The following is a 26428-nucleotide window of genomic DNA, read 5'->3' on the forward strand; positions in this document are numbered from 1 at the left end:
AGTCCTCCACCCTGAGTGCACATTAGGGCCACAAAGGAAAAATTGTTAAAAATCGATTCATGCCAGCCCTTTAAGGGATTGCATCTTACTTCTCTTCTTGTCTCTAGCCCTTAGCATAGTGCCTGTCATGTAATGAAGATTCAGGAAGTATTTGTTGAATGAGTGAGGGATGGAATGAATTAGTTTAATGCGTCATTGCACTTGACAGTTGTGATGGAGTCACTTTTGCACTGGGGATCTTCTGCTTTTCAGAATTAGATTTTGAAATAAAGGCTTGTGTTTTGTAGGGAATTCTGAAAGCACATTATGTGAAATAACCACTCAGGTGTCAGTTAACATATTCTGAACTACTCTGGTCTGTCCAAGCATTAAGTAATGCTTCACTTACTTATCTAATGCCATGCCTGTGTATGGGCCTAGCACTCTGTTAGTGCAGGTAAAAGATGCTGAAGATTCATTCTGTGCTGTCGAAGTGCTCACAGTGTGATCAGAAAGACATCATCCAAACTATGCTGTAGGAGTGCCCAGGAGAACCCCTGCATCAGAATTACGCAGTGATTGGTTGGCATATCCTTGTTTTCTTATAAATTTGTAACGACTTCACTTCACCGTGTCAGCGGGTTACTCAGGAGAGTAACGTCACTGCACTCCAGCCTCCTGTCCAGGACTCATGTCCAGTACTTTCAGAGCCAAGCCTGCCCTTGTCCTGAAATTAGATGCTGACCTTGCAACATAACAGTACCAATTAATGCCCAAAGGAGCAAGTTGTGTTTTCACAGGTGGCCTGTAGAGGTAGTCCGGTGGCTAGTTCCCCCTCCAGGAGAATCTGTAGTAAAGGCTCCAAGCTCAGTGATTGACTTCATGAGGCCCATAGGTCTTTGCGGGAAAAGGGCCAGCCCACATGAGCTTTGTCTGCCCCCCTAAACTTGTGGAAAGCTACCCACCAGATACTAAGACAAGAAAACTAGCTGTCATTGACAGTCCTTTCATATGTGTAACCAAATATAGTCTGTGAACTTGGTACTATTATCCACTTCATGCAAATGTGGAAGCCAAGGCTCAGAGGCTTTTAACTTTCCCAAGGCCGCCCAGCTAGTCCGTGGAGGAGCTGGGGTTTGAATCCTGGTCTGGCAAACTCTGAAATCCATCTCATTGCCGGGTGAAGAAGCACTTTTGTTTTGGGGAAGACAAAGAATTCTATAGCTGAAAGTAACTCTGCAACTCATTTGGTCCCAAATGCAGACTGGCTGGCCCTGTCACTTGGGGAGCTTGTTAAAGATGGAAGGAGCAGGGAGTTAGTCTGCTGTTGAAAATACTGACTGCTGCTGCTTCCATCTTCTAAGGGGAGCAGCAGAAGTCCTATCAATGGAAGGCAGTGGTAACCTTCTTACCATAGCTGGTTAGGAGACGGGCAAACTGGTGGGATGGGAGCTAAGCTAAGTGATTTGAATCTGTTCAAGAGGACACATTTTGAAGGTGCTATCAGTGCTTGTGCTCTTAGACAACCTTTTGTTTAATATGATCTCTAGCACACTTTGAAATATGCAAAGGTTGAGCTAGACTGTAAGTACTTGATTAGGTTAAGGGGATAAGCTGCTTTGCTAGGGAAATTGAGCAGGACCTTTGGGGAATTAGGCATACCTAACTCAGGAGTAGAAAAAGGAGATAGCAGAAATTGATGGCCTGAGGAGAAGGATAATTCCCAGAAAATGGACTGGTCAGGATGACTTTTAAGAGTAGGAAGGTGTAGAGTGCTGTAGGGAGACTTCTGGTCAAGATGGCAGAGTAGTTAAATGCTATGCTTGCCCCTCCCATGACACATCAAAATTACACTAAATTATAGAAATACCCTCATTGGGAACCACCTGAAGACCAACAGAAGTCCTATAATTAAGGATATAAAGACGAAACCATGTGGAGACTGACAGGAGCAGAGACACAGAACAGGCAGGTCCTGCCCCCACAGTGTAGTAATTAGGAATCAGGAGGAATGTCTCACCTGTGGAGGTCCCCCTGAAGAGTGAGGGGTACCAGCTCCACACTAGGGTCCCCAGCCTGGGGCACCAGTGCTGGAAAGAGAAGTTCCCATAACATTTGGCTGTGAAAACTCACGGGGATAGCATCTGAGGGAGGTGGAAGGCTACTAGAGTCCCAGGTATTTGTCCTGAGGGGCCCACACATGAACTTGCTTGATCAGAACTCACTCGCTCTGGGCTCCAGTGCAGGGGCAACAGCTCAAAAAGTGCGAGGAACATAAAGGGAGGAACTGAATTGACTGGCTTCAGAGTGAGGATTGGAATGGGAGGGGTCAGGGCAGCTGTTTCCAGACAGCAATGTCAATAGGCACCATTGTTTCTTTGTTGAACTCTCCTCCCACCCAGCCCACAGACACTGGTGGGCACCAAACCTGTGCTTTCCACTCACCTGGCTAATAGTTTGCCTTGACCTGCTGATTCCCCAAGAACCTGTAGCATCCAACTCATTCACTGGCCCAAGCCACTTCCAATGGCTTTTCCTCACAGCGAGCCTGGGCTTCCTCTGTGGACTTTCCTAAAACCTCTCAAAGGTCCACACACCCCAAACAAGCAGTGGCTGGCCTCATTGTGGCCTATGCCTCTTGCTAAGTGGCCCCAAGCCAGTTCAAGCAGTGACTGGTCTCAACTTGCATTTTAAATGCCATCAGGTAGCCCCATGCCTGTCATCATCTGCGGCTGGTGTTGACTTGGAATGTAGGTTCAACTAAGTGGTGACAAGCCTGGCACAGGTGGCAGCTGGCCTCGGCTTATGTTGTGGTGCCCTCCAAGCATCCCAAGTCCAGCACTAGTGGCAGCTGGCCTTGATTCTCAGCATAGTCTCTCCCAGGTGCCTCCAAACCCGGCATAAGTGGCAACCAACTGTAAAGCACTTTGTAGCTCCAACCAGGCTTCCCCAAGCTGGGAAAACATGGTGGCCAACTTTGGCTTGTGCCAGAGCCCCTTTCAAGAGTCTCCAGAAGCAACACATCTGGTGGCCTGCTTCAGACCACACCAGAGAACCACTCACCCAGCACCATAAGTGTCATACAGGAAGCGTGGACTTCACTGGCACCACGGCCCCACTAAAGGACTCCTACTCTGTGGGTCCAAGCCCCAAACAACAGCTTATCTGCTAGGCCAGCCCTCATAGCTAGTCAGCCTAAGGGCCAGTCCCACGCACTGATGTGCCAACAGAAATCCAGGCTTAGCTACAAGAAGAAGGCATATACAACCCACACAAGGGATACTCCTGGAGCTCCTGGCTCAGGTGACCAGGGAGATAGTGCCACTTGGTCTCACAGGATACCTACTACTCTGCCAAGACTGGGGAATGTAGCTGATGTACCTAACACATAGAAACAAGCACAGGGAGTTAGCCACAATGAGGAGACAAATATAATTTTTCTCAAATGAAAGGATAGGGAAAACTCCAGAAAGACAGGTAAATAAAGTGAATGCAGAGTTCAAAACAATGGTTATAAGGATGCTTAATAAACTTTGTTAGAACTTCAACAAAGCAATAAAAAAGGTTAAAAAATGATATAGAAAGCATTTTTAAAAATCCAGTCAGAACTGAAGACTATAATAACTGAAATTAAAAAAATACATTAGAGGGAATCAACAGCAGACTAGATGGAGAATTGAACCAGCAACCTGGAAAACAAGGGAGTGGGAAACACCCAATCAAGAGCAAAAAGAAAAAAATTTTAATGAGGGTATTTTAAGGGGCCTCTGGGACAACATCAAGCATACCAACATTTACATTCTAAGGGTACCAGAAAAGAGAGAGAGAGAGCAAGGATTGAAAACCTATTTGAAGAAATAATGGAAAAAAAAAAAAGAAGAAGAACTTTCCTAACTTGGTGAAGGAAATAGAAGGAAACAGACATACAAGTCTAGGAAGCACAGAGAGTCCCAAACAAGATGAACCCATAGATGCCCATATCAAGACACATCATAATTAAAATGCCAAAGTTAAAGACAAAGAAAGAATCTTAAAAATAGCAAGAGAAAAGCAGTTACCTACAAGGGAGCTTCCATAAGACTGTCAGCTGATTTCTCAGCAGAAACTTTGCAGGCCAGAAGGGAGTAGCACAAAATACTTAAAAGTGATAAAAAGCAAAGACCTTCAGCCAAGATTACTCTACCAAGCAAGGCTATCATTTAGAATGGAAGCAGGGATAGTTTCGAAGACAAGGAAAATCTAAGGGAATTCATTACCACTGAATCAGTATTACAACAAATGTTTAAAAAGACTTCTTTAAATGGAAAAGAAAATATCAAAAATATGAATAAAATAGTAAAGAAACAATTTTCAATGATAATGACAAACAGTAAAATCAGTGGGTTTACCAAGTATAAAGGTATAATTACAAATGTTAAAAGGTAAAAGTAGGAAGACTATGTGTAATTACAATGATAAAATAAGGGAGACACACAAGCACACACACAAAAGTAAAAAGTAATAAAAACAGAAGGGTGAGTAAATGATTTTAGAATATGTTTAAATTTATGACCATCAACTTAATATAGACTGCTATAAATATAGCTTGGTATACAGAAAGCAAATGATACTACAAACCAAAAATCAGTAAGATATATACAAGAAATAAAGAAAAAGAAGCACATGTCTACCTCAAGAACCAAGAAAAAGCTCAAATAAACAATCTAACGTTACACTTAAAGGAACCTGAAGAACAGCAATCAAAGTCCAAAATAAGTAGAAGGAAGGAAACAATACAAATCAGAGCAGAAATAAACAAAATAGAGTCTAAATAAATGATACAAAAGACCAATGAATCCAAGAGCTGATTTTTTGAAAGGATAAACAAGAGTGATAAACCTTTAACCAGACTCACCAATAAAAAAAGAGGGCCCAAATAAATCAGAAATGAAAGAGAAGAATAACTGACACCAAGGAAATACAAAAAAATTATAAGAAAATATTATGCACAAATATGCCAACAAATTAACTACCTTGATGAAATGGATAAACTAAATAAGGAAGAATCAAAGTCTGAATAGACATATTGCACAAAGTGTAGGTGAGGCAGTAATCAAGAAAATACCAACAAACAAAAGACCTGGACTTAATGGCTTCACAGGTGAATTTTACCAAACATTCCAAGAAGAACTAACACCTCTACTTATAAAACTATTCCAAAAAATTCAAGAGGAGGGAAGGCTCCCAAGTTCATTTTACCAGGCGAGTATTAATTGCAAAACCAGGTAAAGACAATACAAAAAATATTTTAGGACAATCCCTGATGAATATGGATTCTAAAATACTCAACAAAATATTAGCACACTGAATAAAGCAATAAATCAAAAAGATTTATTGTGCGGAATGCAAGATTGGTACGATATTTGTAAATCAATAAATGTGAAACACTGCATAAACAAAATGAATGATAAAAACCAAATGATTAAATCAGTACATGCAAAGAAAGCATTTGATAAAATCTAGCACTCATTTATGATAAAAACTCTCAGCAAAGTGGGAATAGGGGTAACATACCTAAACATAATCAAGGTCACATATGACAAAACCCACTACCAATACTCAATAGGCAAAAAAATACAAGTGTTCCCCTTAACAATGGGAACAAGAAAGGGATATCCAATTTCACCTTATATTAAACACAGTACTGGCAGTCCTAGCCACTGTAGTCAGCCAGGAGGAGGAAATTAAAGGCATCCAAATTGGAAAGGAAGAAATAAAGCTGCCATTATTTGCAGAAGACACAATAATGCACAGAGAGAGCCCACAAGATTCCACCTAGAGACTACTGAAACTGATCAATGGATTCAGCACAGAGGCAGGATACAAAATTAATACCCAGAAACCAGTTGCGTGTTTACACACCAATAATGAACTAACAGAAAGGGAAACCAGGGAAACCATTCCATTTACAAGTGAATAAAAAAAATAAAAATACTTAGCAATCTAGTTAACCAAGGATGTAAAATATGAGTACTTAGAAAACTAAGACACAGAAGAAATTAATAAAAGAAAATACAAATAAGTGGAAGTATCTACCATGTTTATGGATAGGAAGAATTAACACCATTGAAGTGTGCATGCTATACCCAAAGCAATCTATAGATTCAAAGCAATTCCCACCAAGATTCCAAAGATGTATTGCACAGAACTAGAACAAATACTCCAAAAGTTTACATGGAACCACAAAAGGCTCCGCATGTGATCCCAAGAAAGAACAAAGTTGGAGGAATCATGCTACCTAATAATCAAACTATAGCCTAATGCTATAGTATTCAAAACAGCATGGTACTGGTACTGGCATAAAAACAGACACGTAGATCAATGGAACAGAATAGAGATCCCAGGGAAAACCCCACACCTTTATAGTCAATTAATATTTGAAAGAGGAAGCAAGTACATACAATGGGCTAAAGATAGTTTATTCAATACATGATGCTGGGAAAGTAGCACAGATATGTGCAGAAATGTGAAAATAGACCACCTTCTCTCTCCACACTCAAGAATAAATTCAAATGGATTAAAGACTTAAATGTTAGCCCTAAAACCATAAAAATCCTAGAAGAAAACATAGGCAGTCAAATCTCAGACATTGCTCATAGCAATATTTTATCTGGTATATTGCTTCAGGCAAAGGAAACAAAAGAAAAAAATAAATGGGACTACACAGCACAGGAAAACACCAACAAAATAAAGAGACAACCCACGGAATGGGAGAACATATCTGCCCATACATTGGCTATGTGTTTCATATCCAAAATTTATAAGGAACTTATAAAACAACACCAAAAAAGAAAAATCCCATTTAAAACTTCAGGGCACAGGACGTGAATACACACTTCCCCAAAGAGGACATACAGACAACCAATAGACATATGAAAAGATGCTCAATGTTACTAATCCTCAGAGAAATGCAAATTAATACCACAATGAGATATCACCTCACAGTGGTCATCAATAAATCAACAAACAACAAGTGCTGGTGAGGACGTGGAGAAAGGGGACGTTTCTGCACTGTTGGTGGGAATGCACACTGGTGCACAATGTAAAGCAGTGTGGAGATACCTCCAAAAATTAGAAATGGATCTGCCTTTTGACCCAATGATCCCACTTCTGGGACTATATCTTAAGGAACCCAAAACACTAATTCGAAAGAACATAAGCACCCCTATGTTTATTTCAGCGTTATTTACAGTTGCCATGATATGGAAGCAGCCCAAGTGTCCATCAGTAGGTGAGTGGATAGGGTTGGCTGGGTGGACTTGGATTGTGGGCAGTGCCCTCTGCCCCTGGTTTATCCCGAGCCCAGGAGGTGAGTCTCATTTCTCCTGCATGGAGGGAGTTCTGTGCAGACCCAGGTCTGGGTCAGACCTGGGAGCAGACAAGTGGGCAAGAGCAGCAGCAACTAAGCGACCAGGGCCAAGCAGGGCCTGAGGCCACTGAATGGGCTGCCAGGCACTGCCATTGCAGAGCTGCACCCGGGTCTCCAAGGAAAGGCAGCTGGTGGATGAAGACCCTCACCCTGTGTCCTCCAGTGAGGGGCAGGAGTGCCACATCACCGAGGGCCCAAGCAGGCCCAGGGTGACTGTGGTCACCTGGGAATCTGGGGAACCAGGGCCCACACCACCCCTGAAGCAGTCCGGGCTCCACAGCCAGCTCCCCATTTCCAACTGCAGCCTAGAGCACACTGCCCACATTACATATGCAGGGCCGCATGACCTGGGACCCAAGGAGGCTGAGCCCAAGGGTGAGCAGGTGGGGGAGGTGAGGGTGGCATGGGGTTGGAGGCCCATGCAAGCTTATGGGCAGGGCTCGGTGTCAGACACGGAGGGAGCACCCACAGAGGCTGGCAAGGGGCAAAGACTGGCCTCAGACCACCCGTATGCTGGACTGCCTGCAGGGAGTATGTACTGGGGTAGGTCCTGGGCTCTGACTGTGTCCTATCTTTGGGGGGGCACATGGGTGAGCTTTTCTCCTTTTGCATCTCCAGCACCAGCCCAGGAGGCAGAGCCGGATCTTCCTATAAAACCTGTCACAACCCAAGGAACTCCATGCAGGGGCAGACCAGGAGGCCGCTGGAGACCCGGAGGGGTGTCTGCCTCCAGTGGTTGTGCCATCTCCAGCGGCCCCCCAGCTGCAGGTCTGGAGCTGGGCTGCGCCTGTGCAGTGCCTCCTGGCCTGGCTGAGGCCCAACCACCCCTGCTGGAAGAGCCCTCCCTCGAACATGCCCTGGTTCCCACCACAGAGGAGTACCTGCCTCTTGATAATGCGTCAGTGCTAGCTCTAGAGCCGCCTGTCCAACCTGTTGAATGTGTTTCACCTTCATCCTTTGACCTGCTTCTTTTATTTGCTTTCATTGTCTGTTGTTTCTTTTCTCCATAGCATAATGTTGGTGTCTATTCTTTTATTTCTATTATTTGCGGTCTTGTGGGGTTTTTCTTTGTATTTTTTTTTCTCCTCCTTCGTTTTTCCATGGCATCATTTATTTTTACACAATAAAATAAATAAAGGTTGTTTTTATTTTAAATTTGTGCCATTCCTGAGCATGACATGAATTCGCCACACCGTGCAAGCAGCACCGCCACTGCCTAGTTGCAGGACGCTCCCTCGCCCCACAGGGAAACCCTGCACCAAGAGTACTCACTCCCCACTCCTCCTGCCCCTAGCCACCCTTGGTCTGCTTTCTGTCTCTTTTTCTTTACCTGTTCTCCAAGTTTCCTATCAATGGAACCTTACAATAGGTACCTTTTTGTGTCTACTTTCATATTTTCTTTGTTTTTACCTGAAATAGCATTTTGATTATTTCAAAGGGAAATTCCAAATGGATTATTGATCATAGGTTTAAAAAAAAAAAAAAAAAAAAAAAAGCCCTTGGTGAACATAGATGCAAAAACCCTCCACAAAATGTTAGCAAACCAAATCCAGCAATACATTAAAAGATCATACACCATGATCAAATGGGATCTATTTCTGGGATGAAAGGTTGCTACAATACTTGCTAATCAAGTAACATAATATGCTACATAAACAAAGTGAAGGATAAAAACTATATGACCATATCAAAAATTGCAGAAAGAGCATTTGACAGAATCTAGCACCCATTTATGATAAAAACTCTCAGCAAAGGGCGACTGGAGGGAACATGCCTGCACACAGCAGAGGCTGTATATGACAAAACTATAGCCAACATCATACACAATGGCAAAATCCACAAGTGTTTACCTTCAGATAGGGGACAAGGCAGGATGTCCGCTTTCACCACTCTCATCTAACTCAGTAGTGGGAGACCTAGCCACAGCCATCAGACAAGAAGTGGAAATTAAAGGCATCCACATTGGGAAGGAAATGTAAAGCTGTCATTATTTGCAGAAGACACAATACTGTACAGAGAGAGCCCTCAAGATTCCACCTAGAGACTACTGAAACTGATCAATGGATTCAGCACAGAGGCAGGATACAAAATTAATACCCAGGAATCAGTTGCATTTTTATACACCAATAATGAACTATCAGAAAGGGAAACTGAGAAAACCATCCCATTTACAAGTGAATCAAAACAATAAAAATAAAATACCTAGGAGTATAATTAGCCAAGGATATAAAATACCAGTACTTGGAAAATTGTAAGACATTGAAGAAAGTAATCAAAGAGAATATACAAAGAAGTGGAAGCACACATTTAAAGCACATTAAACCAGAGAAACTTAACTGTTACTTTTAGGACACTTTATCCAAAAGCAGCAGAATATACCTTTTAAAGAAATTCTCACCTGTGGATATGTTTATTGATTTTAGAGAAGGAGGAGTGGGAGGGGAAGAGAGAGAGAGAAAGATAGAGAGCGAGGATGAAGAGAAGAAAATCATGGGTGTAAGAGAGAAACATCAATTGGTTGCATCCTGTACATGCTTTTCTGGGGATCGAACTCACAACCTTTTGGTGTATGGGATGACACCCAATCAATTAAGTTCACTTGCTAGAGCAGAATACACATTTTAAAAAGTGCACATAGAACTTTTTTTTTTTTTTTAGTATAGCCCACATGTTAGGCCACAAAACAAATCTCAATAAATTTAAGAAGACTTAAATCATATCAAGCATCTTCTCTGGTCACAATTTTATGACACTAGAAAACAATTAAAAGAAAAATATTGAAAAACACTCAGACATAGGGAGGCTAAATAGCATGCTACTAAACAATGAATGGGTCAACAATGAGATCAAAGAGGGAGTCAAAAGATATCTTGAAACGAATGAAATATGTAAAAACATGATGACCCTAAAATCTATGGAACACAGCCAAAGCAGTTCTAAGCTAGAAATTTATAGCAATACAAGCCTACTTTAAAAAACAAGAACAAATCTCAAATAAACAATCTAACTTTACCCATAAAGAAACAAAAAGAACCACCAAAGCACAAAGTGAGAAGGAAGGAAATAAATAACAGAGAAGAAATAAAGTAAAGTCTAAAAAGTAAAGAGAAAATATCATTGAAACCAAGAGCTGGGTCTTTGAAAATACAAACAAAATTGAGGACCATTTAGCCATACTCATCAAGAAAAAAAATAAAGGGGCAGGCAAATAAATAAAATCAGAAATGAAAGAGAAGTGACAACCAACACCACAGACATACCAAAAATTACAAGAAAATCCTAAAAATAATTAATTCAACAATTAGAAATCAGTTGCACTTTTATACTTCAATAACAAACTTCCAGAAAGAGAAATTAAGAAAAAATTATACCTTCAATTACATCAAAAAGAATAAAATACTTAGGAATAAATTTAACCAAGGAGTTAGAAGACCTGTACTCAGAAAACTATAAGACACTGAAGAAATAAATTGAAGAAGATACAAATAAATGGAAGGATATACTGTGTTCATTGATAGAAAGAATTAGTATCATTAAAATGATAAAATAACCTACAGATTAAATGCAATCCCTATCAAAAATTCAATGTAGGGACTTCTGGCCAAGATGGAGGCATAGACCTACATGCTCTGTCTGCCTCCACAACTAAGAAGGAATACATCTACCACAAACCAGAAATTACCAGAAGTTCCAGAAAATAAAGCTACATGGAAGTTCAACATATGAAGTCATAAACAAGTGGTGCTCATCTAGACGGGTGTGAGGGGTGAAACCGTGGCTGAGAAAGATCGAACTGTGCTGGAGGTGGCAGCTGCAGCAGCGAACAGCGGGACCTGGTAAGCGGACACCCATATTTGAGGGGAGGAGAGACGCACCTGGGAGTCGGCCCTGGCTGCAGACCAGACCCGTCAGCTCATGATTCCAACGCTGGGGAAGGCAGACCCCATCGTATCGGACTGGGGGAATAGAGGAGGCTCCCAGTCTCTCAGCAGAGAGTAACAGCAGGAATCCATCTTGGACCCCCGCCCCACGCAAAGCACCACAGTGTGGTGAGAAAGGTCGCCAGGTTGTGATGAGCACATGGGGCTCTGCCCAATATAGCGTAGGAGGTGTGACAGTGCCCCGCCCAAGAAGGAAAGATAAACAAAACAGTCAGAATGGCAGAATTAATGATTGAAATACCAATCACACTGCTAATGAAAAAACAAATAAAGGCCTTGACCGATGAACAAATAGCAAATCTTTCTGAGGTTCAGTTCAGAGCTATAGTCATAAGACCTAACAGCAGTGCTGAATCAAGACAGGGAAGGAATGAAGGTTAGTCGTGCTGAAATGAACAAAAATACATACAAGACAAGTGGTGAGGAAGGGAACGCCATGGATCAAATCAGCAAATTGGAACATAGGGAGGGAACAAACAGTCAACCAGTGCAGAAAGAGGAAACAAAAAATGAGGAATATGAGGAGAGGCTCAGAAACCTCTGGGACAGCTATAAGCGAACGAACATTCGAATTATAGAATTGCCAGAGGGTGAAGAAGAAGAACTAGAAATTGAAAAATTATGTGAAAAAATAATGAAGCAGAACTTCCCTAATTTGGGGAAGGAAATGAACTTACAGGTCCACAGAGAGTGGAAGTACAGAGAGTTCCAGATAGACTAGACCCAGGGAGGAACACATCAAGACACATTATCATCAAAATGTCAAAAATTAAAGGTAAAGAGAGAATCTTAAAAACAGCAAGAAAGAATAAAAGAATTATGTACAAAGAGGTCCCAATTAGACTATCAGCGGATTTCTCAGAGGAGACTTTACAGGCAAGAAGGGACTGGCAAGCAATATTCAAAGTAATGAAAATCAAAAACCTACAACCACAATTACTCTATCCAGCGAAGCTGTCATGTAGAAGGGCAGACAAAGTGTTTCCAGGACAAAGTAAAACTGAAGGAGTTCATTAGATCCAAACCAGTTATATGAGATGTTAAAGGGACTTGTTTAGAAGAAGGAAGATCAAAACTATGAACATTAAAATTAAAACTATCACAACAACCAACAACAGAAGCTAGGGAATTGAAACAAAGGCAAACTAAGTAGGCAACGAAAGGGGAAAAAGAATTATAGGTGTGGGGAACATTATGGGGGGAGGTCAGTGGGGAGGGGGAAGGGGGAAAAGGGTGGGAGATGATGCAGGAATTAAGCAGCATAGTAGGAGGGAGTGGAGTAGACAGGAAGATGTTGAGAAGAACTATATGCACAACCAATGGGCATGGACTAAGTGGGGGGACAACTGGAGGGATGCGGGGAGCAGGGGGATAAGAAATTGGGACAACTGTAAGAGCATAATCAATAAAATAAAATTTAAAAAAAGAGAAATACTGTAACTTTATAAAAAAACAAAAACCTAGCTCTACCATTTGCTGTATTAAACTGAAAAATCTCAATCTTTTAAAATATCAGTTTCCTCTTCTACAAAATGAACATAGTATCTGTCCCATCTCTCAGGGATTTTCATGTGTTGGGGAGGAAAAAGCTCTCCTGTACCCTCCTAAGTTTTTTGTTTTTGTTTTTGTTTTGTTTTGTTTTTGACTGCTCTAATAAATAAATCAACATGAGATAGAGTAATAAGAAAAAATAAATTGAATATATCCATATGCATGGGAAACCCATATACATGAGAGTCAGAAACATCACGGGCACGAGAGGTTAAAAGGCAAAAAGGGAAAATTAGGTACATTTGACATTCTGAGCTAAGGATCACCTTAGGGCTTCAGAAGAGAGGAAGGTCATTGAAAAACAATAAGAAAAGCAGAGGTTCAATAATTAGAAGTGTGCCCTGGCCTATAGATTGTTAGGTCATAAAAAGTCATTTCTGGTGATAACTCTCATTATGGGCAAGACCCTAATTTAAAATCTTTAAGGGAGAACGAAAAGTTTTTTTGTGAGCTTGCAGGGGTTTGATTGCTTTCAGCTCAAAATAATTTGTGTGCAGAAGTGGCACATTTTGGGGAGAACGGCACTGAACCTCTACACATGACAGTCAAATTAGATAATGACTGTTAAAAGTACTTTGTTGATTACAAATCATTTCACAAGTATAGGATGTTTTCTCTTATTCCTTACTAAGTAAATAACCTGCAACTTGAGTGTCAGAGCCAACTCATTTACTGTATTTTTTGCTCCATAAGGTGCACTTTTCCCCCCAAAAAGTGGGGGGAAATGTCTGTGTGTCTTATGGAGCAAATATTGCATCACAGACCGTGATGTATATTACCTGACCTGGGGTTCCCAGAAAACTGGAAGAGTACTTGAACCTTAAAGTCTCTCCTCATTTGTTAATGACAGTGATGATGGTTCTTAATACCACTGTTGACTGCTGTTCACTTTACATGGTTGAAATATTATTCTGTTCCATTTTATTAAATATTTTAGTACATCAAAAAAAAGTTCAATGCAATTTTTTACAGAACTACAACAAATGCCCCTAAAATTTATATGGAACCATAAATGAGCCCAAATAGCCAAAGCACTCTTGAGAAAGAACAAAGTTGGAATTACCACGCAACCTGATAAGCTATATTAGAAGGCTTTATAATCAAAACAGCGTGGTACTGGCATAAAACAGACACAAGATAATCAACATTCCTAATTATAAGGGAAATGAAAATTAAAACCACATTGAGATATCACCTCACACCTGTCAGAATGACTATTATCAATAAATCAACAAATAACCAGTTTTGACAAAGATGTGGAGAAAAGGGAACCCTTCTGCACTATTGGTGAAAATACAGACTGGTTCAGCCACTGTGGAAGAGTGTATGATGCATCTTCAAAAAATTAAAAATAGAACTCTAATACAACCTAGAAATTCCATTTCTGGATATTTATCCAAAAAAATCCAGAAGAGTAATTTAAAAATATATATGCACCCCTATGTTCATGGCAGCATTGTTTACAATAGCCAGGATATGATAGCAACTGAAGTGTCTGTTGATTAATGAATGGATAAAGATGTGGGACATATACATAATGGAATATTAGCCATGTAAAAGAGTAAAATCTTGGCATTTGCAACATGGATGGACCTAGACAGCATTAGGCTAAGTGAAATAAGCCAGACAGAGGGATGCCACAGGATTTCACCTGCATATGGAACCTAAAAAAGAAAGAAAGAAAGAAAGAAAGAAAGAAAGAAAGAAAGAAAAAGAAAGAAAGAAAGAAAGAAAGAAAGAAAGAAAGAAAGAAAGAAAGAGAAAGAAAGAAAGAAAAGAAAGAAAGAAAGAAAGAAAGAAGAAAGAAAAAGAAAGAAAGAAAGAAAGAAAGAAAGAAAAGAAAGAAAGAAAGAAAGAGAAAGAAAGAAAGAAAGAAAGGAAGGAAGAAAGAAAGAAAGAAAGAAAGAAATGAACAACTAAAAGAAACAAACTTGTAGATAAAGAGAACAAATTGCTGGTTGCCAGATGTGAGGAACTTTGGTGGGGAGCTGGATGAAAAAGGTGAAGGAAATAAGAAGTATAAATTATCCCCCCTCAAGCAATGGGGATGTAAAGCACAACCTAGGGAACATAGTCAATAATGTAGTAATTATCTATGGTAACAGAAGGGGTGACTTGTTGGGGTGATCACTTTGTAAGTTATACAAATGTACAGTCACTGTGTTGTACACTTGATACTAACATAACATTGTATGTCAACTGTAATTGAAAAATAAAAATATTAAAGCAATAGGAAAGTATAGAACTGCTGGCCTGTTAGGGAATCTTTCTCTCTTACTACCATAGCTTCTGATACTTTTGATCTTAAAGAAGGGTTGACTTGGCTCCAGTTTGGGCTGTCATTGGGAGGAGAGAAGATAATAGTCTGATTAAGACAGAGAATGCAGTAGACACTAGAGATTGGGGCAAGATGTGTCCTGTGGTAGTCTAAGCCTCCTGTGAGAATCCCCTCAAATACTGGCCAAAATGTTGGTCATATGGTTGGGAATGGTGCTGTGTTTCCTATCTGAATTTCTAAATACAGGGACACCTTACAGAAACAGACACCAGGGTCCCACTCCTGATTTAGTTGGTCTGGAGTTATGCTGAGGAATCAATATTATTTTTAAAATTGTTTATGCTATTACAATTGTCTCCTCTTTTCCCCCTTTGCTCATGTCTACCTAGCTCACACCCTCAGGCAACCCCCATATTGTTGCCTGTGTCCATGGGTCATGTAGATATGTTCTTTGGCTAATTTCTTCACTTCATTAGTTTATTTTGTTCATTAGTTCCACATATAAGTGACATCATATGGTATTTGTCTTTCACTGACTGCCTTATTTCATTTAGGATAATAGCCTCAGGTCCATCCATGCTGTCACAAAAGGTAAGATTTCCTTCTTATTTTACAGCTGAGTAGTATTCCATTGTGTAAATGTACCACTGCTTTTTTTATCTACTCATCTACTGATGGACACTTGGGTTGTTTTCAGATGTTGGCTATTGTAAATAATGCTGCTATGTACACAGGGGTGCATATATTCTTTTGAATTGGTATTTTGTGACTCTTAAGATATATTCCCAGAGGTGGAATCGCTGGGTCAAAAGGCAGTTTCATCTTTAGTTTTTAGAAACTCCATACTGTTTTCCACAGTGACTGCATTCCCACCAACAGTGCACTAGGGTTCCCCTTTCTCCACATCCTCACCAGTACTTGTTGTTCATTGGTTAATGATAGCCATTCTGACAGGTGGGAGGTGATATCTCATGGTGGTTTTAATTTGTATCTCTCTGATGATTAGTGATGAGCATTTTTTCATATGTCTATGGGCCATCTTATGTCTTCTTTGGAGATGTATCTATTTAGGACCTTTGCCCATTTTCTAATTGGATTGTTTTCCTGGTGTTGAGTTATATTAATTCTTTATATATTTTGGAAATTAAACCCTTGTCCCATGTATCATTGGAAAATATGTTCTCCCATAAAGTAGGTTCCTTTTTCATTTTAATGATCATTTCTTTAGCTATGCAGAAGCTTTTTAATTTTATGTAGTCCTATTTATTTTTTCCTTTGTTTCCTTTGTCCTAGAAGATATAGTGGCAAAAATATGGCTACGCAAGATAGCTGAGAGTTTAGTGCCTATGTTTTCTTCTGGGATTTTCATGGTTTCACAGCTTACTTTTAAGACCTTTATCTGTTTTGAGTTTATTCTTGTGTATGGTGTAAACTGGTGCTCTAGAGGAAACAATATTCGTAACTTGTTCTCATATAATTCTGTTGGCAGCCAAGTTTGAGAACTACTGGCTTGATTTTTTTTTTTTTTTTTACATCTGAGGAAACTGAGGCCAGGGAGTTTAACGACTTGCCCCAAGCACCGCAAAGCTCTTCGGTAGCACAGTTGAGAGTAGAAGGGAATCCTCTTGACCCAGCGGGGTGTAATTCTCCAGATACACATGCTTCTTCCCTTTTAAAAACCCCCCAGCAGAGTGCACCATGTAGGGACAAATGGGACTAAAAGGAACTACCTAAATTTTCAATGGCATTGTCTCAGATGAGCATGCCCTTCTCTAAGGCCTAAAGATGAGAGTCCATGTGAGAGTTTGGTTATGTTTTAGTGGACCTGGATGTCTGCACCCTGGGTACCAGCTGGCCTCCACGTGCTTCATGTCAGCCTCAAGGTTCCCTTCCAGTTTTCCCCAAACTGCTGATCCAACCAAAGGAGTCAGGTGGGGAGCACTTTTCTGGACAGGGCAGCACTTTTCTGTTTATTTTTTTTTTTAAATCTACACAACCCCGAGGATCAAATGCCTCTTTTTGTTTTCAAAGAAAATTCATATATAATATGCATTTTTGACATTAAAATCTAAAGTAAAAAATACATGGGCTAACCCTGGCTGGTGAACCACAGGATCACTGTTTCAATTCCTAGGAGGGGCACATGTCTGGATTGCAGACCAGGTACCCACTTGGGGGGGTGCAAGAGGAGGCCGATCAATGTTTCTCTTTCTCCCCTGCTTCCCCTCTCTCTAAATAATAAATAAAATCTTTTAAAAATACATATATGGTCTACACAGTTGCCAGCTGCAACTGTCCATCCAGGCCTTCTGTCTATTGGCTTGTGTTTTGCAGGCAGAATGATGGGGTCAGCACGTGCAGCTGCCGCCCCTCATTGCCACCTCTCTGTGTGCTGGGACAAGTTTTCTGCCCAGTGACCAGTCCCTTCTCTCTCCAGTCTTTCTCCCAGCTGCCAGATCTTCTTCCTGGAAAGCCCATCAGGCCAGTCCTTTTTTCATAAAAACTGCTATGGGCTCCTGTTGTCTACAGCGTAAATCCCACCCCCTTTCCTTCCAACCCTAACAAACTTGTCCCTGCCCCTCCTGCCTGGCAATGCAGCTGCCCCACCCAGAGCCCTGCCCCAGCAGCTTGGGGCATTTGAGACTCTGCGCCTTTGTATTTTTAATTGCTGCTGCCTGAAAAACCTACCTCTTTGTGCAAAACAGACAGACCTGTCTGGCATGAAATATATAATAAACAAGATGCTGTTTTCACCCCTGAATTCTGCTCCCAGATTCCCAACACCTTGTGTCATGAGTGACTTGACTTTATCAATATCTGTCTCTCTCCAACCAGACTGCCATCTATCTGATAACTATAGGTCGTGTTTATATCTTCATACCTAGCAAGGGCCTTACTCAAAGAGGGACTAGTTAGAGGTTCTGCAGCCGGGCAGCACGGGGTTTGGCTGCTTGTCACCTTCCATATACATGCTACAAAGGTCTGTGAGGAAGGAAAAAGGTTTTTATTAACAGGAAACCCAGTTTGGGGGGGGGGGCTGGAAACGTTCTGAGCCACCCCCAGGAAGACTGCAGTCTAAAACCAAACCCAGAGGTTCCCCATTATCGCTTATCTGTCCTGGAGCTTCAGGCAGCCACACAGACAGTTCTCCGCCCTCTGTGGGGCGTGCACTTAGGGGTTTCAGGGTCACCATCATCTTGCAGCAGCTCTCTCCCAGGCTCTGAGGTGCTCTGCCGGATCACTAAGGACGATCTTACAAAGGAAGCTCCATTCAGGAGGAACTTCCCAGCTCATGCATCTGTGGGACGCTCTCCGGGTGAGAGAGTGGAAGCAGTCCAGGACCCATGTGCCATGCTGTACTGGGTCTAGAGTCTCAGAGGCTGGAGTCAGGTATTCCAGATTGGGACCCTGCCTTGGGGCCCAACCATGTGGGGCCTAAGCCCCCAGTGGTTCCAGCAACTGCCACTCCCACCAGCAGAGCAGATCGGCAACGATGGTGGGAACCCCTTGCCTGGCTCCTGTTGGAGGAACACGCGGGTGGCTGGTGGTCCCGTCCGTCCGTGAGGCTGCGCTGGAACCATCACTAACAGGCCCGCGCTGGTGGGCCGGCAGGTTGGCAGCAGCCGCCTCAGCTTCCGGCCAGGCCCACGCTGGAGGGGAGCGCTGGGGGCCGAGGCAGCTGCTGCTACAGCCTCTGTGTTGGGGAGGGGCACGGGGCCTATTGCCCCACCATGCTCCCCAAGACCACTGGCCAGAGCCTCCTCCCCTCTCTTCTTGCCAGAGCTGGCTGCACTCCAGGATGGCCCTGGAGCGCTCAGGGAGGGTCCCCACCCCCAGTGTTACTGGGCCACCTGGTCCCCAGGGCACAGGGCCCAGGGACTCCAGCCCCCTTCAGCCAGGAAGGAGCACAGAATCCAAGAGAGTGGTGTTTCCTGCACTCTTCTTTTAAGCTTCTCCAGACACCCCTTGCTCAGCCAGCCTGCCTGGCCCTGGTTGCCAGGGCGACATAGGCTGGTTTGGCAGCCGCAGTGCAGCTGCAGCTCATGCCCTATCCCAGGCGCCTCCCCAAACCACCCCCATTACAGTTCTGTTAAAGACTATGTAGTCTTTCATTGCCTGCAGAACCAAAGGTTTACTTATCCATTCCCAGCTGATGGACTTCGCATTCATCATCTTGGGCTGCCATAACCCAGTATCACAGACGATGGGGCTTCAACAACAGAAATGTATTGTCTCACAGTAATGGAAGCTCCAAGTCTGAGATCAAGGTATTGGCAAGGTTGGTTTCTTCTGAGGACTCTCTCCTTGGCTTATAGTTGGTCATCTTTTCCTAGTGTCCTCACACGGTCTTCCCTCTGTACTTCTCTGTGTCCTAATTTCTTCTTGTTAGGACACCAGTCATATCAGTTTAGAAAGCACCCCAATGAGTTTATTTCAACTTATTTACCTCTTTATAAAGACTTTGTTTCCAAATACAGTCACATTCTGAGGAACAAGGGGGTTAAGACTTCAACATGAGCATTTTGGGAGGACACAATTCAGCCCATAACAGACCCTTTTGGTGGTTCTGGTTCCGTGGTAATACATTATGCTGCAGTGAAGATCCTTTTGTGTTTCTCTGGGTGCACACGAGGAAATGGGGTAGATACGGGGAAGTAGAATTGCAGGATTGCCATATAAGAAAATGGATTTCAGCTTGCCCAGGTGATACTGTTCTCTCTGTGGTTAGAGGGATTGTTCCCTTGCCTTGCAATGTATAGGTACTTATTTTTACACAAGTCTGGTACTTCCTATGGAGTTTGATATTTTATTTTTCATTTAACTTTACTGTGTGAGCATGTCCCATGTCCTCATGTCATTAAGGCTTCCATCCTGTGAGCACACCAAAAAATGAAAACCAGGGAGGCCATAATGGGGGTTCATGTGAAAATAGTCTAGCAATTTATTTAAATTTTTTAAGGTAAATCAGTTGCTAGGTTTAGCTTTTAAAATTATTATTAGTAATAAATTACTTTGTCATGTCACAAATTCATCAGAACATGAAGGCTGATGCCTGCTTCTCTGAGTCATTAACCTGCTTCCTGCTAAGTGACTTTATTTAGGCTCTCAGTGAGTAGGATGTATTTGTATAGGAAATATGGGCCTTTAAAGCAAACAGCTCTTTTGGTCTATGTTGTTGAATGATCTGAAAATCTACCAAGCAGCTTCTTTTTATAACAAAATGAGTTCACTGACTTCTCAGGCTTGCCAGACTTGAATTACCACTCATGAAAATTATTTATCCCAATGTCAATAAAAAAGATCAGGAGAAAGAATCTCAGGAGCAAGCACTAATAAAGTACCTAAAACCTTAAAACTTTCTGGGACTTCTAAAAATCTGCCATTGACAAACATGTTTTGCATCAGTAGAACTCATAAGTATTTAACTTGAAATAAATTTAAGGTTATCAATATTAAATAAAGCTGAAGTGGAAATATTGAGCGTGGCTAACATTATTCTGGTGCTTGTAAAACTTGCAAAAACTTGAAATAATCATTTACAAACTGGATTTTAATTATACATGAAAAAAACAAAAGCAAAACCAAAAAAAACCAATAAGCACAGGAGAGCTCTGAACCGAATTATGTACGTTATGTATGTATATGTATTAAACACATACATAACAAACTCATTACAGCCATTTGAACTTCAGTCCTGGTGAAGGAAAGTGTGAGAATTATTTCAAGAAGCAAGCACAATTTAAACCCCAATGTGCTGCCTTTTTAGATGTTGTTGAATCACTGTTTCCTGTGAACATGGAACAGTGAGGGTGGTAGAATTACAAGGAAGTGCTGAGGGGAGTTTTGCAACTGAGCCAGTTAAGGGCTTAGTGCAAGGTCTCTAGCCTTGTCTTTGTTTTTGCTGAGTGGCCTGGGAACCCCTTACCTCTGTGACTTCTTGGTTAATGTTTCCCAGCATTAGAGCATTAAGCCTTATGACTTATTTAAAGTCTACGTTTTGCACTATCTCTTGAAGTAGATTTAAGAGAAAAATAAGGAATCAGTCATAATACAGTATAAATGACCAGGCCTTTTTCAATTATAAGTGATAAATTATATATTCGCAATTCAGAGATCCAAAATTCTCTATTTGAATGTGGTTTTTCTGAAGTGGTGTAAGGTAGTGACATCTTGTGGACATTTGTGGTAACTGCAGGTAATTCATACTACGTTACAAAACCATTCATTTACTCTTCTTATTCTTCCTTCGCTCATTCATGCATTCGTTCATTCGCACCCTGAGTCCTTGCAATTGCCACTTTAATCTCTCTGGTGTTCCTTTTAAATAGTAAATGAGGGTCTGTTGGAATAAGGTAAGATTTTGTTGACTGTGTTCCTTTAGGATCAAATACTGCCCTGGCCTTGCTCTACCTTAGAAAAAACAAAAATAGGAGCGAGAGTATGGACATAAGGGAGCATAGATATTGGAGATAAAATAGCTTTAAGGCACATTTCTGCTTCTTACTTGCTGTATAACTATAGAGAAAGTAAACCAACTCCCTGAGTACAGTTTTCCTCTTAGGTAGAATAAGAGCAATACATACCAGTCAGCATTGTGGAAGTTAAAAATAAGTTAAACCATAAAGTCAGTTATTAGGCTGACAGATTTCTGAAATGATAGTATAGTGGAAATAATTAAGTCATTGTGATATAAGGTCATCGAAGCTCTATAGTTATCAATTTTGTTATCTGCAAAATGTATGTGTAAATCAAGCTGACCAGCAAGGTTTCTTCTTCTTTTAACATTTTATATTTGACATTTTTCTTCACACTCTTGAGTCTCTTTATTTCTAGTAGTGAGCCCCCAGCTAGTGATCGTACCAGCATAAGCTAACTGAATTTTTGGCCTATAATTGTTTTCTGGGTAATAAGTTATGAGTGACTAATTTCTAAAAGAAAGTACAGGCATTTTATATGTTATCTGTTATCACTGGCATTTCAATGTTATAGCCAGGGTAGTTAGGCAAGCTCTGAATTTAGAAAGAAATAGGTAAACATTCTGGCAAATATTTAAAGCTCCTTTATGTGTCCAACAGGCACAGCAAATACCTGTTTACACATCTAAATCATCCACCCTCTTCTGGCCCAAGATTAGCAGGGCAAGCAACACAGTAAATTAAGCTTTCATTATAGGGGTCCCTTCCAAGTTCATTTGCTTCCCCACAAAATAATGTACTTGGATAAAATTCACAAACTGAGTTTATGCCTCACTGTCATAGGGAAAAATATTGGAAAGCAACATATCTTTTAGGCAAAGTTATTCTTTTCTTCCTCCCTTCTTTTTCTTCCTTGTGATTAGTTTTCTAAACATTATAAGAATAGTTTCAGTCCCTCATGAAAAGAGGTGATATTCTATTTCACTCCACATTTTATTTGTAACTCAGTTCATAAAGCTCATTCCCAGACTGTCGTTCCTTTGTTTCCCAAAACAAACAGGCAAGGTTAGTAGAACCAGCACCATCATTCATTTTTAAGTTCGAAACCTGAAGGCTGAAGAAGTTGAGTAGTGCTCCTTTGGACACGCATTGTGTGAGTGAGGGCATCAGTCCTAGAACCCTGGGCTGCCATCTTGAGCTTAGGTTTGGTATCGCCAAACTGTGTAAGCTCATTTTAAGAAATATATCAAAAACTCTTCTTGCTATTAGTTTGAATAAATTGTAGTTAGAATTTGGTTTTAAAGGCTCATTAATCTCTGAATGGGGGATGGTCCATTTAGAAAGACAGAAAGGACCACAGATGGTCTTGGGCTGTGTCTACCAAGAAGCAGCAGATCCTGAGATGGGGATTTAATTTTAAGTAACAGCAGAGTTTTTTTGTTTGTTTTTTATTTTTATTTTTATTTTTGGAAAGTGATGCCAAGACCGATTTAGAACAGGGGAGCGAGACAGGGAAGTGATGGAAACTCGTCGTCGGCAGCCGTCTGTCTCGAGAGACGATGGTGTAGCTTCTTAAGAGTCTATCTGCACCGCCGAGAATGGCTGTGCAGTCCGACTTGGGAGTGACACGGTATCTGTCTCCTCCCATGTTGAATCGACATCTTTCGATGAAGCTACAGAGCCTGGGCAGGGTGATATGGAGGGTCTGCTGTTGCCCATGCAGCAGACACCCCTCTCTTCGCAGCTGAAGGATCCAAGGGAAAGACGGAGTCAATACAGCTTGGCTTCAGGTGCGCCGCAGGAGTTGCCGGTGTTGACTACAACGTCAAACCGCCTTAGGGACTCCGGCTCCGGATTTTCTGTCGGGGTTTACTCCCTTAGCCTTTCCCCTGAAGAGGTATGCCACAAGGCAGCGGAGGTTTTTTGGAATCAGAGTTTTCCTTCTCTGATGTGCCCTGACTGGAAGATCGAACCAGCGACACTTAGCTCTCAGGCCGACGCTCAATCCACTGAGCCAAACCAGCCAGGGTGATGGAAACTAATACAGGATATATTAATCAGTAGATGATCTCTGTGGGCAACAGGGACTCAGTCTGCTGAGCACCCCTGGGAGACAGATCAGAGCACAGCCCAGAGTTGTCCAGCCTGGAAGAAGAGAGGCTGCACCAACTCTAATTTGCTTTGAGACAACTCCCCAGCACCACGTGTCCTGCAAGCAGCCCCAGGCGGAGTGACAATGAGAAGCTGCTGCATGCCCAGGAAGGGCAAGTGCTGAGCTATGTGGGCAGGCACTGACTGTGTTCCCTTCACAGCTTCTCCTGCTCTTCCGTGTCTTTTACAATGGTGAGTCATCTGCCTAATACAATGCAACAATGAGGAGGAGACACAAAATAAATTTAAAGATCTTAAAAACAGATTTAAAGGTAGGGTCTATAGCAATGACAGTAGGCTAATTGAGAATACCTACACACTTGAACCAATAACACTGTAAGATAGCTTATTGTCAAGAGTCAAAATGAAGAAAATTGGTACCAGATATTATAAGAGCTCAGAGAGAGAAAAATTAGACAACCTTGCTGAGAAAAAGCTCCAAGGGCTGATGGGATATGGGGAGGGAGAATGAGGACTGACAGTGGGATTGAATAAAAATACAGGCAAATGTGCACATCTCTTTCATCTGTCCTCTAGAAAACAGGAAGTTGAAAGTCCCTCCCCGTTTATATATAAAAAAAAAATGCATATAGCTTAAAACAAAATAGTTTAGAGGCCTATGATGGATGTAAATAAAAGTAGATCTAATACTGCTTTTAAAGTAAGTGATAAAAAATAGCCTTATATATACAGAGCTACACAGGTAATAAAACAGATCAGTGAGGTGCAAAGCTATCATTTAGAATGGAAGGGCAGATGAAGTGCTTCCCAGACAAGGTAAAGCTGAAGGAGTTCATCATCACCAAGCTATTATTATATGAAATGCTAAAGGGACTTATTTAAGAGAAAGAAATCAGAACTATGAACACTAAAATGACAACAAACCCACAACTATCAACAACTGAATCTAAAAAGTAAAAACAAAATCCAACTAAGCAAACCAGAGTAGGAACAGTATCATAGGTATGGGGATCATTTGGAGGGTTATCAGCTGGGAGGGGGAAGTGGAGAAATGGGGAAATGGTGCAGGGATTAAGAAGCATAATTGGTTGGTACAAAATACCAAGGTGGGAGTTAAGAATAATATAGCAAAGGGTGAAGCCAAAAAACTTATATGCATGATCCATGGATATGGGACTGCTGGAGGGAAGGAGGGTACTGGGCAGAGGAGAGCAAAGGGAAAAAAAATTATACTACTCTTAACAATATAATCAGTAAAATATACTTTAAAATAAGTCAGAGGTAACTGACCAAAACTGACATTAGAAGAAATAGAAATATTAGAATAATATTATAACTATTAAGTAAATTGAATCTGTAATTATGTTATAACCTTCCCAAAAAGTAAACTTCAGGCTCAGAAGTCTCATTGATGAATTCGTCCAAACATTTAAGAGAAAATTAACACTAAACTTTTACAACTTTTTCAGGGAATAAGAACAACAACAAAAAGGTACCCTCAATGCCTAAATAACCTTAATGCCATAACATAACAAACATTATAAGGAAAACTACAGTTGAATCTACTAAAAAAAACCTAAAGGAGGTGAGCCATGGCACCAGTGAGGTCTGCAGCAAGGCGGCAGAAGGGAAGTTTTGGGATGCAGGATGATGGAATTTCTCCGGTCAGATTCAAGAATAAGAACATGAAATAGAGGATGTGGCGACCTAACCATCTCGGGCCTTCGCGAGGGACAAGGCTTTGCATTTCGAAGAAAACTGAAGATTCAGCAAAATTACAAGAAATTGCTGTGGAGGGAAAAGAAGGCTCAAGCATCTCAGGATTCCCAATTTAGAGATCAATACCCTGATCATCTGAAACATCTCTATTTAGCTGAAGAGGAAAGACTCAGGAAGCAACGTAGATAAGTTAACCAGCCTTTGTTAGAAGAACTTAATCAGGCTTTGCCAACAGAACAATGTAACATTGATCAGGCTTTACCTGAAGAACATTGTAGCATTGACCAGCCTCAACCAGAAGAACAACGTAAAGAAGAAAGGGTCAACTTCGTTACCATTCCAAAGAAAAATAAAAAGAAAACTTCAAATCAAAAAGCACAAGAAGAATATGAACAGATACAGGCTAAGCGTGCTGCTAACAAACAAGAATTTGAAAGGAGAAAGCAAGAGAGAGAAGAAGCTCAAAGACTCTACAAAAGGAAGAAAATGGAAGTGTTTAAAATACTGAGCAAAACTAAAAAGGGCCAACCAAACTTAAATTTACAGATGGAGTATCTTCTTAAAAAAATACAAGAAAACAATTAAATCAGACATTTTGTTCAATCAAGGATTAAAAAAAAAAAAAAGAAAAACCTAAAGGAAATATTTACTAAATGAATTGAGCAATAGGTAAAAAGATAACAAATATTGCTCAGATTAGTTTTTTTTTTTTTTTTGGAATGCCAACTTGGTATAGTATTCAAAAGCACATCAGTGTAATTAACATGCTTACAAAATAAAGAAAAAAATTATAATGATTTTAACAGATGCCTTAAAACCAATTGGAAACATTTATTTTTTTCTTCATTATTTTAAAAAGTCTTGGTAATACCACACAAATAAAATACTACTATGAACAATAATGTGCCAACAAATTTGACACCAAGAAGAAATGAAAAAATTTCTAGAAATATACAACCTAGAAGACTACATCATGAAGAAATAGAAATTCTGAACAGACTGATGACTACTAAGGAGATTGAAC

The 26428-nt window shown here is 40.9% G+C and overlaps 1 protein-coding gene and 1 pseudogene across 1 annotated transcript in view; both read left to right on the forward strand.

Annotated features, from left to right (window-relative positions):
* MBOAT1 (membrane bound glycerophospholipid O-acyltransferase 1) overlaps positions 1–8442 on the forward strand; it is a 124091-nt gene extending 115649 nt beyond the window's left edge. Inside the window, exons 13-14 of the mRNA XM_090269769.1 lie at positions 7199–7249; positions 8006–8442. Coding sequence (XP_090125895.1) covers positions 7199–7249; positions 8006–8201 — 247 coding nt within the window. The 3' untranslated portion in view covers positions 8202–8442. The remainder of the gene's footprint in view (positions 1–7198; positions 7250–8005) is intronic.
* A 16835-nt stretch (positions 8443–25277) lies between these two features.
* On the forward strand, positions 25278–26007 carry LOC150015350 (thyroid transcription factor 1-associated protein 26 pseudogene; annotated as a pseudogene).
* Positions 26008–26428: the final 421 nt, after the last annotated feature.

The sequence above is a fragment of the Furipterus horrens genome, unplaced genomic scaffold (genome assembly GCF_987537825.1).
Source record: "Furipterus horrens unplaced genomic scaffold, mFurHor1.1.pri manual_scaffold_3, whole genome shotgun sequence".
Classification (NCBI taxonomy): Eukaryota; Metazoa; Chordata; class Mammalia; order Chiroptera; family Furipteridae; genus Furipterus; species Furipterus horrens.